The sequence below is a fragment of the Epinephelus fuscoguttatus genome, linkage group LG19 (assembly GCF_011397635.1).
Source record: "Epinephelus fuscoguttatus linkage group LG19, E.fuscoguttatus.final_Chr_v1".
Classification (NCBI taxonomy): Eukaryota; Metazoa; Chordata; class Actinopteri; order Perciformes; family Serranidae; genus Epinephelus; species Epinephelus fuscoguttatus.
In genome coordinates, this window is record NC_064770.1 from 7987816 (window position 1) to 8002307 (window position 14492).

The window sequence follows — 14492 nt, forward strand, 5'->3', positions numbered from 1 at the left end:
TAGCAAGATACGGCTCCACGGGCAAAGGACGCAGAGACACAAAGGGCTTCAGCAGATGTGTTGCCGTCAGTTTTAGGTTTTATCAGGAAAGGTGTCATACTGACGTGAGGGGATCCTTGTAGGCTTTGAGCCCCTTTGGCGTGTTAACACAGAGGAAACGGCGACATCTGCTGGTCATTCATTGTATGGTATTTTTTTTATTATTTTTTTTTTTACAAGAGTTGCACCATTGTCTTTGTACTACTACAACAAACACCATTATACATTGTAGAATAATAATAGCCCAATAATTTAATAAATATTAGCTGCTCTAAAAGGAAGTTGGTGAGATGATTGAAAGACTTATTAAAATGCATGACTGAATAAATACACTCACTGGCCACTTTATTAGGTACACCTGTTCAACTGCTTGTTAACTCAAATAGCTAATCAGCCAATCACGCGGCAGCAACTTACTGCATTTAGGCATGTAGACATGGTGAAGACCACTTGCTGAAGTTCAAACAGAGCATCAGAATGGGGAAGAAAGGTGATTCAAGTGCCTTTGAAGCAATGGCGCCACCAGGGGGTGGCCAGGGGTGGCCACGGCCCCCCCTATAAATTTGCTCGCCACCCCACTGGCCACCCCACTCGCCAGTGGGGACCAGGCGTTTGTGCGCCCTCCCATAGGTCCGACTACCCATAACTCTGACTACCCGCTAATCCAACCATGCAGGTCTACGGAAAGTTTTATCGTTTTAGTCCCATAATGTCGACCGCCCATTAATCTGACCATTTTCATGCCATTATTCCGACCGTCGGATTTCATACCCACTAGTCCGACCGCCCGTTAGTCCCACCACAGCACTTCCAACATGAAGCAGTCTGTGCATTTCTCCCTCACTGTGCCGGCACGGACTGTGAGGACAGTTGCGTTTATCTCATCGACGGGAAATCACATCTATCTGCTATATGTGACGTACATGCCCATATTTGGATAACACATCTTGGTATTCCCCACACATAAAGCCTATTGACAGCGTAATGCGCTCTGGCTGCAGATGTATATTAAGCATTAATCCTTTCTTGCAGCACGTCTACAGAAAGTATTTTGTTAGAGACAAACCATCCATCTGTCTGTCATCTCACCTGTACTAATGTTTTGCCTAGCCTTGACCAGCGAATTCATCAGCTTGTAACAATTCGCCAACAACAGAAACTGAGGTTTATGTCACAACGCTACTTTTACAGGTCACGGGAGGCACAGGTTCACGGTGCCAAGCTGAAGCCCCTGATATAACATGAAACCCCAAAAAAACTTAACTCTTTTTGCTTTCAAAATGCAGCAATAAATTGTATAAAAAGAAAAGGACTCGTATGGTTAGTTTAACGCAACAACTTTAGCGTAATTAAATTGAATAAAACTCAAATTAACATGCATCCGACTCGGACAATTCACTCAATTAACACAGTGCGTCACGCCGATACAGAAAACAAATAACTCCCACAGTGCATTTACTGCTTGTTTATTAATTCCAGTCACGTTCTATGTGTGTGAGATCCTGCTTGTGTGTGCGTGCACCTTAAATATCTTATGTGAGGCTATTTCATAACTAAAATGGTGGTGAAAATATTTAACTTTGCTAGACGGCATTTCTCTGAGCCATTTGTTTAAAGGACATAATTTATTTGCTGTGGAAAGAAGACAACATAATGCAGACTTATAGGTTAAACAATCTTTGCTTCCTTTAATTTAGTTTGGATAACAGTAGTAGCCTAATAGTAGCTGCAGCAGCAACAGCGTTAGTTGCCAACAGCTGCCTTGTTTTGTTTTTTTTTTTCTTTATTACAGATATGCAACGTTATTTGGCCATGGTTATCGCCGCTTGCTGTTGGTCAGTTTTTCTGCTGCTGTTGTTTTTTTTAATCCATGTACACTGTCTTGGTTCGTCGTGTCAGAGGTAGTGAGTTTTGGAGTATAGACATTTGTTTGTTTTTGCATCTTCAGCACCAAGGACAGCGCTTAAAGTGATTTTGTTATAACCGCTGCCTGTAACAGGCTCAGGGACATCTTCAGCACCAAGGACAGCGCTCATACGGTAGTTCTTGTCTGCTTTTGTCATGTGGTGAATTCTACTGTTGGCCTCCTTATGGAAAAAGTGTAATAACATTTGCATTTGTTAGAACTTCTTAATGTTTTATTTGTGTGTAGCTTATGGCAGCCAGTCAGCAGCCTAGGGAGTGGCGATGTGCGATGTGCTATACAGCAGGGAAAGAATGATGCCACTCATTCACTTTCAATGCTGCCACCCCCCCCCCCCCCAATTAAAACAACTGGGGAATACCAGGATGTGTTATCCAAATAAGGGCATGTACGTCACATATAGCAGATGATGTGATTTCCCGTCGATGAGATAAAGGCAACTGTCGTCATAGTAACATTAAATGTAACACAATAAACCAAAGTATATCAGTAGGCATTTCCTTAAGTCTTTCTGATAGTTTTACTAGCCTAAATACTACAACAGTATAATAAAATCCTGAAATTATGGCTTTTAGTTTTGGTGTGCCACCCCAAGATTTTAAGTGGCCCCATCTGGCCACCCCTATGAAAAATTTCTGGAGACGCCCCTGCTTTGAAAGTGCCATGGTTGTTGGTGGCAGACGGGCTGGTCTGAGTATTTCAGAAACTGCTGATCTACTGGGATTTTCATGCACAATCATCTCTAGGGTTTACAGAGGATGGTCTGAAAAAGAGAAAATATCCAGTGAGCAGCAGTTCTCTGGGCGAAAATGCCTTGTTGATGCCAGAGGTCAGAGGAGAATGGCCAGACTGGTTCAAGATGATAGAAAGGCAGCAGTACAAATAACCAAGCGTTACAACCAAGGTATGCAGAAGACCATCTCTGAACCAACAACACATCAAACCTTGAGGCTGCTACAGCAGCAGAAGACCACACTGGGTGCCACTCCTGTCAGCTAAGAAGAGGAGACTGAGGCTACAATTCACACAGGCTCACTGAAGACTGGAAAAACATTGCCTGGTCTGATGAGTCTTGATATCTGCTGCCACATTCAGATGGTAGGGTCAGAATTTGGTGTAAACAACATGAAAGCATGGATCCATCCTGCCTTGTATCAACGGTTCAGGCTGGTGGTGGTGTAATGGTGTGGGGGATATTTTCTTGGCACACTTTGGGCCCCTTAGTACCAACTGAGCATGGTTTAAACACCACAGCCTACCTGAGTATTGTTGCTGACCGTGTCCATCCCTTTATGACCACAGTGTACCCATCTTCTGATGGCTGCTTCCAGCAGGATAACACACCATGTCACACAGCTCAAATCATCTCAAACTGGTTTCTTGAGCATGACAATGAGTTCACTGTACTCCAATGGCCTCCACAGTCACCAGATCTCAATCCAATAGAGCACCTTTGGGATGTGGTGGAACAGGAGATTCACATCATGGATGTGCAGCTGACAAATCTGCAGAAACTGTGTGATGCTATCATGTCAATATGGACCAAAATCAAGATTCAAGATTCAAGATTCATTTATTTAGTCCCGAAGGAAATTTGTGTTGGACATACACAGGCTGCTACCTAGGACATAACACATAACATAAACAAGAAACACAAGTGCTGACAGTGCAGACATAAGGACATAAAGTGCGGTCATAAAGTGCATACCTAAAGTCCATACCCACATACTCCATACAGACATACAATCATAAAGTGCCTATCTAAGTGCATACATACATACAGACATACATACATACATACATTACCGGCCTGTGTTCAACAGGGTAATGGATAGTGGAATGAATGAAAATTTATACCTGTTCAAAAACCTTTTTTTATTTTTTACTGGGATTCTGTAACGTCTGCCAGAGGGTAACAGTTCGTATTCTGAATTTAACACGTGAGAGGGGTCCTCAATTATTTTCCTGGCTTGTCTGAGTACAGTGTCTTCAAATATTGCTTGGATTGTGGGGTGCTCCCTCACCCCCATCACTTTCAGTGCACTGAGAGCTAGTCTGTTGATTTGGGACTTTAATTTCACAGTTAAATTTCCAAACCAAACAGAAATTGCATAGCGAAATATACTCTCAATCACAGCACGATAGAAAAGCAACATCACCTTCTGTTGGACACCAAGCACCCTAAGCCTACGAGAAAGTGAAGTCGCTGCTGATCCTAGTACACACACTGTTCACATGGACATTCCAGGACAAACTGCTGTCAATATGCACACCCAAATATTTGTATGAATCAACCTGAGCAATATTGACATTATGAATGAGTAATGGAGTATGGTCCCCACATGACCAGGGTCAAAGACCATTCTGTTTTTTTTTGTGTTAACAGTGAGGTGGTGGTCCTCACACCACTGTACAAAGTTGTTTACCTCCTGCTTGTACACAGAGGTGTTTATTTCTGTATCCAGTAGACACAGGATGGCAGTGTCATCTGAAAATTTAATGAAAGAAACACTAGGATGACTGCTGATACAGTCATTTGTGTATACCGTAAATAAAGGGGGAGAACTCACACACCCTTGAGGAACTCCTGTATTAATTGTTTTTGACTGGGATGTTGTCTGGTTCACTCTGACCTGTTGGGTCCTATTGGTTAAAAAAGAGTGATACCATCTGATGATATAAGGGTTAACAGACATCTGTTGAAGTTTACTAAGAAGGATGTGTGGCTGCACTGTGTTAAAGGCGGAGCTGAAGTCAACAAACAGTAATCTGGCATAGGCCTTGGGATTTTCAAGATGTTGCAAAATTGAGTGTGTTATAGTAAGAATTGCATCATCAGTGCCACGGTTGTATCTATAGGCGAACTGATATGGATCTAACTGTCTGTGTAAGTTTGACTTCAGCTTCCCCACCATCAACTTCTCTAAGCACTTGACTACAATGGAAGTCAAGGCTACAGGTCTGAAGTCATTATTTTCTTGAGGACAGCTTTTTGGGAAGAGGAATGATAGTCGCCTTCTTCCATAGAGATGGAACTGTGTGCGAGTCCACTGACCTTTGGTAGACAGGGGCCCAAGCTGTTGTGAGTTCCTCTGCACATGTTTTTAAAAGGAAAGAAGAAATACCATCTGGGCCTGCCGCCTTGTTTGTTTCCAATCTTTTAAATAAGTTTGTAACTTCAGTGTGGTCTATGTCTATTTTTGGGACATCACCCCCAAATGATATGGTGCTAATGACATTATTACATTCAGAAGAATGGTCCTGTGTGTCAAACCTGAGATAAAAGTTATTTAATTCATTTGCCATAGAACTGTCATCTGTTGAATGCAATGGTTTCCTGGTAGGGATCATATTTCTAATAGATTTCATGGTGTCCCACATTTTTTTTGTGTTCTTTGCATTAAAGTCCTTTTCAATGGATTCCTTGTATTGTCGCTTTGCTGCATTGAGTTTCTGGTTCAGTTCCTTTTGCACTAGTCTTTGTTGCATTATTTCCTTGCTCTTAAAAGCAAGCCTCTTGTGTCTGATGCAGTCCTTGATGTCCTTATTAATGTATGACTTGCTGTTTGGGTATATCTTAATTGTCTTGTGAGGTATTATGCCCACACAGAAGTTAATGTAGGATGTAATAACCTCTGTGGATGTATTCAGATCAGGTTCGTGAAAGATGTCCCAGTCGGTGCTTAAATAGCACCCTTTCAAAGTTTCAATACTGTCAGTGGACCAGATTTTAACAGTTTTAACCAGGGGTTTACTCCTCTTTAGTACAGAACGGTAAATGGGAATAAGGTGGATAACGTTGTGGTCCGAATTAGACAGCGGTGCCTTAGCTGTAGCTGTATATGCCTTTTGAATATTCCCATAACATTTGTCCAATACTTTATTGATCCTAGTGCTACATTTAATGTACTGATCAAACCCAGGTAACGACATTTCCAACTTGCAGTGATTCACGTCTCCCAAGATGAGTATGGGAGCATCAGGTGTACGTTGCAGCTGTCTGTGCACACAGTCCGCTACATGGGCTGCAGCTCTCACTGCGTTGGCACTCGGGGGTACATAAACAGCGCAAATTAAAATGTTTCCAAACTCCCTTGGCAGGTAGAATGGTCTGACACTCAAGCAAAGTAGTTCAATGTCCGGGTTACAGACAGTCTCCCGTGTTGTGTACTGCCTACACCACTTATCGTTTATGTAAACGCATAGTCCACCCCCCCTCCTCTTGCCCGACTCAAAACTCCTGTCCAAGCGTGCAAGAGAGAAACCGTTCATCTCAACAAGTGAGTTGGGAATGTCTGGGTGTAGCCATGTTAATCTCTGAGGAATGTTTCCAGCACCTTGTTGAATCTATGCCACCAATAATTAAGGCATCCAACCCAGTACTAGCAAGGTTCTGTGTGTGTAAATCTATAACCTATAAATTACTGGATATAAATTTGGTCCTAAACATAGTAAAGTGGTTAAAGGCTGAATCCAAACCAAATGTTTTGACACGGCTTCATCAAGGGCCAAACAATGTCAGTTGCAAACACTTTTTATACACTTCCATATATTTTCAACATAGTGAGGCACCCTATGGGATAATCACATTATTGGTAATCATGTCATTGTATCACCTGTATTGCCACCTGTGTCTGCTTCATGTTATGGCCCCATCTTGTGGTTAAATAAAATAAAATACAGCAACCCAGCCAAAAGAACAAACTGTGGCAAACAGAAATCTGACTATGACTCAGGCATTGTTTGTCCAATCATTCCAAAACTTGCAGCATCTATTTAGTAGTGTTGAACCAGGTGTGTAGGATGTATTAAAATAGATCATTTGTTTTAAACAAGTAGAATAACACGGGGTGATCGCAACCAGCTGAAACTTGAGATAAGATTTCCATATTATTGTTCAGGAGGTTTTTACTGGGAGCAGAATTATTCGCATATGTCTCTTTCTATCCAAAACAAATGCACCTGGTGAATAAAACCAGTAAAAACACTGATTAAAGCAGTTTCAAGTTACAAACCAGTGTCTCACTGATGCTGTCTGGCATGTTAGGGCTGCTAGCCTAGAACCTGCTAATCTGCGCTCACCTTTATTCGCTGACAACATAAGATCCAGTCATTCAGGAGGTTTTTACCGTGGACCAAACTATCTGCAGAGGTTTCTTCCTCCCCAAAGCAAACAGACCTGGTGATATAAACTGATAACAGCACTAAATAAAGCAGCTTCACGTTAAAACGACTGGTGTTTCCTGATGCTCTCATCACAGAAGGGCTGCTGACTACGGTGGCTGAAGCGAAAACGTAAATGGCCCTATCTGGAGCCAGTGTTTGGTTTGTTCATTCTGGGCTTCTGTAGAAACATGGCAGCCCAACATGGTGATCTCAGTAGACGAGGACCTGCTCCCTATGTAGATATAAATGGCTCATTCTAATGTAACAAAAACACAATGATTCTTAGTTTTCAGGTGATCATACACTAAAGAAAACATACTTCTTATGCTATATTCAATTTCTGACAATATATCCCCCTAAAACACTGGACCTTTAATTCTGTCAATAAAGATACATCACAAAAAAACGCGAGCAGGGTAACATCATAGATATTTAATGGTTAAACAAATAATACAGCCAGAGGGGACAGAGAATGACCAAAACAACAGGAAATCTTACAAACACACACACACACACACACACACACACACATACACACACACACACACATCATCCACCTCCAATATGATGCAGTGTGATATTTACTGTGTAGATTCTTTACGTAACGTGTTGTTATGAACACACTGACGTCATGCTGTAGGAATGTGGAGGCTGCAGTGACATCATCATTACAGGTGAGTCAGTACAGACTGTATTTAAGGTCTGATTGAATTCACTCAGCTTTTTAAATCCCCTGTAGCTGGAAGCAGCAGGACACGGAGGAGCCAGCGTGTTGAGGTCAGGAGGGATTTTCCTGAGACTCAAGAGATAATAACACACAGATCCATTCACACGGTCACAAGACACACACCAGGGTTAACAGTCTTTATCACCAATGAAACATGTTCAGATAGAGCTATGGCATGCTAAATATGGACTCTGTATCCATACGCTGCAGGCTGCACGAGAAAATAACATTTCATAAACATCTTACAACAAACAGGATTCTGCATCTGCATCTCTTTTTTTTTTTTTTAAAGGAAATGTTTGTGAAAATATTTGAGGAAAATCTGTACAAAGACTTTGGTTGAATATCTGCTCCTGTATATACCTCTAGTGTACAATATACATATTTAGATAACTCTAATTTAAATACTAAAATGGCTATAATGAATATCAAAAAATAGTATGTATATCACTGACATGTCACATGCCGTCTGTACACACACACACAGTGACTGGTGAGCTGAGCATGCTTCCCTTTGTATCAACAACATGATCGAGCACTTTTTTTTTACATATTTCAGTTACAACGACACAAACATACTGGAAGACTAACTACACACGGTTAAGATCACTTGGTATAAAATAGATTTGTTTGTTTTTTTAATATTACAAAAGGTAGAATTTGAAATGGTCAGACATGTTGGGTAGAGAGCTGGAGTGAAACCTGACGGTCCAGGTTCTGTTCCACAAGCCAGAAAACTGGATTTAAAATCACACGTAATTAGAACTTCAGCCTTTAAACAGAAATGTTCTCAACACTTTATCCTCTCTTTGTCTAAATAAGGATGTTTTTTTTTAAACTATGTAGTATTGTTTAACTAATATTTGTGTTTTTAATGACCCTTAACTAACTTCTTTTCAAGAAGGGACTGTCTGCCTGTCTGGGACGACGACTGGCCTGGAGCCACATGACCATATACCCAACCCGCCTCTGCAGATACACCACTGGCTGATATGTGTAAATCTACATGACTGGGTGTCTTCAATTGGCATCCTTTCTTCCTGCTGCATGTCTACCTGCATTTAAATGTTGTTTGTAATGCGTTTTATTATGACCCTGATGAAAGACACCAACATGTTGATCTTGCAATTATGTTGTTCTATGTACTAGTGGTTCTCAACCAGAGGTTCGGGGACCTCCAGGGGTCCTTTTTCTCTAGAAAAATGGAAAATAGTTTATTATCTTTACTTAATTCACTATAAGGTGAGCCCAAGGTGAGTAAGATTCACAAGAGTGACTATTCTGATCATATATTCTTTTCTTCTGTTTATTAGTGACAATTTTGTTTTTGATTTTCATTGCAGGTTATTATTGCCTATATGGATGTTAACCACAGTGGTGGAAGTATTTGCTGAAGTAAAAGTATTAATACCACAGTTTAGAAATAAACAACAAAGGCATAAGACAGTTTGTGCTGAGGTGTTTAACATGGTGAGATTTGAACTAAAATGCATGTTTGTGAAGCACTGAACATACGACTGGAAAAATGAGATTTGTATTATACTGTACGAGCTGTGTGAGTTTGTAAACTGATTGATATAGTTTTGTTGTTGTTAAAATTTGTCCACCTTTACTTCAATTCATCAAGAATTTTGGCAGTTTATGCATTTGTCGTTCATCGAACAGATGCTGGACAGGAAGTGAAGTCAGGACTTCGGCTCTCTATCATGTCAAAAAGATAAAACTTCATGTAACAATATTAGTGTTTAACAATAATCTTAATAATCTGCAAAGGAGTTTCTCCCCTCACAGTGGGCTGATAAAATACTGCTGCTCCAACTTTAGTTTGGTTCATATTTTGAGAAGACACAACGACGTAACAAGGTTAACAAGGTTTCAGCTGGACTTGAATCCGTCGATATGGGAACCAGATTGTGTCAGAAATGCGAGTACAGGACCTGGTCCAGGAAGCACAGCGGAGATTAAGTGCTGGTGTTCAGGCTGAGAAACAAGACAAGTGTCTGACCTGCGCTCCTCTGACTGTGTTCATCATGTAGCTCAGAGCTGAGGGGTAAAAACATCGACCCTCCTTCCCCCCTTTGTCTCTTACTCTGTTTCACTTCCTGAGGTTGAGGGCTTTTATTTTGGGGCCTTTATGAAAAGTCTTCAGTCCAACATGGCATCCAGCTGGTCGGCCAGGTCATCAAACATGTTGCCGATGTCGTCCAGGATTGTCCCTGCAGACTTCACTGTGTTTGATCCACTACTGAGGAAATAAAAAACATAAAGTTAACTTAACAATACTGAAATGCTCCTACTGCCCCCTAGAGGATGTTGAGTTCATTACACGTGGCATTGTGACTCCATCTGACCATCTTACCTGTCTGAGTTGTCCTCCAGGTTCAGTTTTCTCTCAACGGCCTTCAAAGCTGCTGCCAGAGACGTGCTGGTCTGATCCAGTCTCTGCTGAACTACCTCAGTTCCACAGGATGTCTCAGGGACGAGACCCGGGCCCACCACACACACCTGAGGCCTCCCAGATGTCAGAGATGGACTCTGAGGGGCTGGAGCTGGAGGCCCGTGACAGGGAGAGGACGGAGAGGTGAAGGCCACACTCTGAACCGCATTGACAGTCACAGATGGAGAGGAGAGGCCAGCTGCTGCAGAGAAACAGCACGTTAAATACCAACAAGTCTCAAGTCATACCCAGCAAGTCCAAAAGTCAGATCTAAGAACTCCCAAGTCAAGAACAACAAGCTCAGAGCCAAGTCTAAAGTCAGTCTAACAAGTCTCAAATCTAGAGCAACAAGTTACAAATTAAGTCCAAGAACTCCCAAGCCAAGAGCAACATGTTTCAAGTAGGGTCACAAGACAAATCCAACAAGTTCCAGGTTAGGAATAGCAACTCTCCTAAGACGAACATGTCTAAAGTCATGTACACAGTAAGAGGCAACATGTCCCATATCGAGCCTAGTCCTAATCCTAGTCCTGGTCAAACCCAACAAGTCCCAAGTCAAGAGCAACAAGTCTAAGTTAATAGAAACAAGTCCAAAGTCAAGTATAGTCAAAGGAACAGGCCCCAGGTCAAGTCCAAAATCAAATTCAAAAAGTCCCACATCAAGACTGAGTCAAGTCCAAGTCAAGACCAACAAGTCACAAGTCAAGTCTCTAGTCAAGAGCAACAATAACAACAAGTGTCTGTATGTGAGATTTAAATGCAGCATTCATTTTTGCATTACACATAAAAACCACTGACAAAGTGTGAGTATCGTACCTTGTGATGCCAGCAGACTGTGGCGGAGAGGTTTTGGAGCAACGGCAGGTTTGGGGGAGAGTGGAGGTTTGATGGGGGATCCTGTTGCTGGACTAGCAGGTCTCTCCAGACTGGCCTCATTAATCTGCAGACTGACCTCATCCTGGCTCTGGGATGGAGGCCTGCTACTACTGGATTTTGACCCGGCTTCCCCTGCTCCCTCTCTGTTGGGAGAGCCTCCACTCTGGTCCTTGTCTTTGGGTTTGTGTCTGCGCTTCACTGTGTCTGACTCCTTCAGATTAAACTCGGGCACCTCCAGGTTCTTGGCTGCTTGTTTCTCTGGAGGCTCCAGCACCGCCTCAGCCCGTGGTGGCCCTGGAGCTTTGGGTCTCTGTTTGATAGTCAAGTTGCCCTCCTCCGCGAAGGGGATGCACTCACTGGAGCTGTTCTGAGGGGATGAGGAGCCCTCCAGTCCGCGACCCTTTGATTCTTCTTCCTCAGAGTCAGATTTTACAGCTCGATCCGGCTCTGTGCTGATGCCTGACTGGGTGGGGATACACTCGCTCTGAACCCTCCTCCTCACCCCACCAGCCTCTCTGGGCTCCTGACCTGCAGGGTTGAGGGAGGCAGGAGGCGGCTCCTGCTCAGTGAGGTCAGGTTTAGGTCCTGGAGGGTTCTTCCCTTCTGTCCTGCCTTCCATAGAGGCTGTGATGCTCCTCACACTCACTGGACTGTCTGTCATCGCCCCACCAGCAGATGACGTCGTGCTGCTGTCACTCAGCTCCCCGCTGGTGGTGCTGCTCACTGAGCTTAGTCTCTTTGGAGGAGGAGGAGGGGGACCTTTTTTCCGGGCGCGCACTGCAAAAGACTGACTGCGTCCTACGTTGCCATTCTTTTCTGGACTCGCCTGTAATCGAGCTAGCTGGCTGCGACCGGGTTTGCGTGTCAGAGTGGCATAAGACGACAGGTTTCCGGAACGGTACGCAGGCTCATCATCATCCTCATCAGGTTCTCCATCTGACAGAGCGTGGCGGGTCATGCTCTGGGTGCGTTTCTTGGGCGGCGTCAGGGTCATGCTGTGATTCTCAGGCCTGGGAGATGAGGTCAAGTCTGTGGAGCCACAGTGAGAATGCAGATAGCTAAAACCCTTCAGTGCTGGGGAACCATGAGGGGAGGGACCACGAGATCCAGACAGTTTGGGCTTTGCTGGGATTGCTGGGTACTTAAACACAGTTGCTGTGCCCAAAGGCACCTGCTTGGGCAGTGGCTGCTGCTGTAGAGGTCTCTGGTCCCAGCCCTCAGGAAGATTCCTCTCCTTGGCGGGGCTGCCATCCAGGCTCTCCTGGGACCAGCTGTGGGGAGTGATGGAAGCCGTGGGAGGCTCTTGGGAACGCCCGGAGCCTCTGGACCGGGTGTCAATGCTCTCCTGGCTCTGGGACATTCCTACTGCATTCTTGATGGCCAAGCCTTCCTCGCAGCCTCCGTAGTGGCTGGACATGGCTGTCTGCAGCTCGGCACTCAGCTCGCTGTCCTGGAAGGTCAGCATTTTTGGGGTGTGAGGAGAAGAGCATTCACCTCCTGAGTCAGGCGGCTCAATGGTGACCAGGTGGAGAGCTCCTGGGGCCTTGCGACGCAGTGTGCCTTGGCCTGATTCAGCCTGAAGGATCGCCCTCTGGATGTCACACAGCTTCTTCACCGCCAGCATCAGCTTCTTCTGGTGGCCTGCAGGGAAAATTCATTTATCATACCAAAATAAAATAAAAAAAACCCCCACTGGTCCCAGCAGTCATATTGAGCACATGCCGGAATATAATGTGTCCTCACCCAGCTTGGTGATGCCGATCTCCTGCAGATCCTCCCAGGTGAGGTCTTTCACGATGCTGATGGAGTCATAGCCATTTTCAGAGAGTTTTTTGTGGTACTGTGGGAGACCAATGGCACTGAGCCACTCACCCAGATCAGACTGTGAGGAAGAACAGATCACTCAGATCAATCGGTATCACAGGGTTTGAAAGTTAGCATGCTAAGCAGTAAGTCGTTGGCAGTCTTACTGGGATGTACTCAGGCAGCCACTCAGGGATATTCAGGTTGTTGATCTCGATGGAGATTTTCTTGCGATGGCCTGGTTTGGTCACTCCGATGGCAGTCAGGTCCTGCAGACACAACAAGTCAACAGACTGGTAAATACTGCACAAAGGTTTCACTATATGTTAATTCACCAGTTAGTGTCTTTATTTACCTCAGGAGTCATTCTGCTGATGGTTGGAACATCATAACCAGCACTGATGAAGTTTCCAGTATACTGCTGAAGCTGGAACTCACTCAGCCATTGATAGATGGCCTCCGCATCCTACAACACACACACAATGTACAGACTGCTGTTCAACTTGTGGGTGTGATCTGACAACAACAGAAAACAACACAGTAGCAGGACACTTATTTTATTTTATTGAGTCCGTGATAGAAAACTGTAGTGGTAGGACAAAAAAGTTTTTGAGGATTCTGCTTGTAGAACATCTAAAGTTTTACTCATCAACCACTGAAGTGTCTCAAGGTTTTGCACAATTTTGAAAGAAGTAAATAAAAAGGATTAATAAAACAAAAGACAGTATATAAACAATTTCTGTACCTTCCCCTCCAGCAGCTGCTGAGGACGAACAAACTGCTGGGAGAAGCTCTGCTCTGCAGGTCTCTGCACCGTCACTGTCTGCCTCCGTGGAGTCCCACCTGCAGTGACATCACACACCACACCACGCATCACACCAGACCTCAGCAGGTCGCCCTCAAAGTAATAGGATCTTAAAAAATTCTAATTGTAAATATTCCCCATAAAGATTGTGTTCTTGTCTTTCACTTAAACCCCCCAAGAAAAGAATTTTAAGTTTCTTAGGATCTGAATATTTATAAAAATAAAGTTTCAAAAAAAATAAATAAATAAAGACATCAGCTCCTGAAAAACATTTTGATATCCCCGTGCAATGACAGCAATAGTGAATCATTAAAAATTGCAGAGTATTGTATCACAGGCTACAGTGTACACTGGAGTAAATCTATCTTGGTGTTTGGAAGACTACTAGTTGACACTGTGTGACAAAAGTACCTGACGTAAAGGATCATTAAAGAGAAAAGTACCTGCAGGGTGATCAGGCTGTTTGCTGCAGTCTAAGTGTCCAGAATCGACAGCAGAGGGCGCCGGCTGCACAAATACAGAAAGCAAACTGAGTTCATCAGCAGAATGCAACAGTAGAGGAGAGAACAAATGCAACAAGAAATACGATGTATAGTGTATATAGACACTTAGCTGTAAATAACTGTTATATTCAGCTGAGCCCACAGGCATGTCAACGATTGCGCGACAGCGAGAAATAAGATGAAATCTGGGCCAAAGTCTGGGCCAGATCTGA

The 14492-nt window shown here is 43.6% G+C and overlaps 1 protein-coding gene across 7 annotated transcripts in view; it reads right to left on the minus strand.

Moving 5' to 3' along the window:
- Nucleotides 1–7541: 7541 nt before the first annotated feature.
- The window catches only part of LOC125879583 (caskin-2-like), an 83788-nt gene continuing 76837 nt past the window's right edge, over nt 7542–14492 (minus strand). For 4 of the 7 annotated variants that reach the window (XM_049561536.1, XM_049561535.1, XM_049561534.1 and 1 more), the window contains 8 exons: nt 14221–14284; nt 13718–13815; nt 13328–13438; nt 13140–13241; nt 12913–13051; nt 11110–12810; nt 10216–10495; nt 7542–10101 (listed from right to left, as the gene is read on the minus strand). In XM_049561536.1, the coding sequence (XP_049417493.1) occupies nt 10002–10101; nt 10216–10495; nt 11110–12810; nt 12913–13051; nt 13140–13241; nt 13328–13438; nt 13718–13815; nt 14221–14284 (2595 nt within the window). In that variant the 3' untranslated portion in view covers nt 7542–10001. The remainder of the gene's footprint in view (nt 10102–10215; nt 10496–11109; nt 12811–12912; nt 13052–13139; nt 13242–13327; nt 13439–13717; nt 13816–14220; nt 14285–14492) is intronic. The other 3 variants (XM_049561533.1, XM_049561532.1, XM_049561530.1) reach the window with 3 other exon arrangements.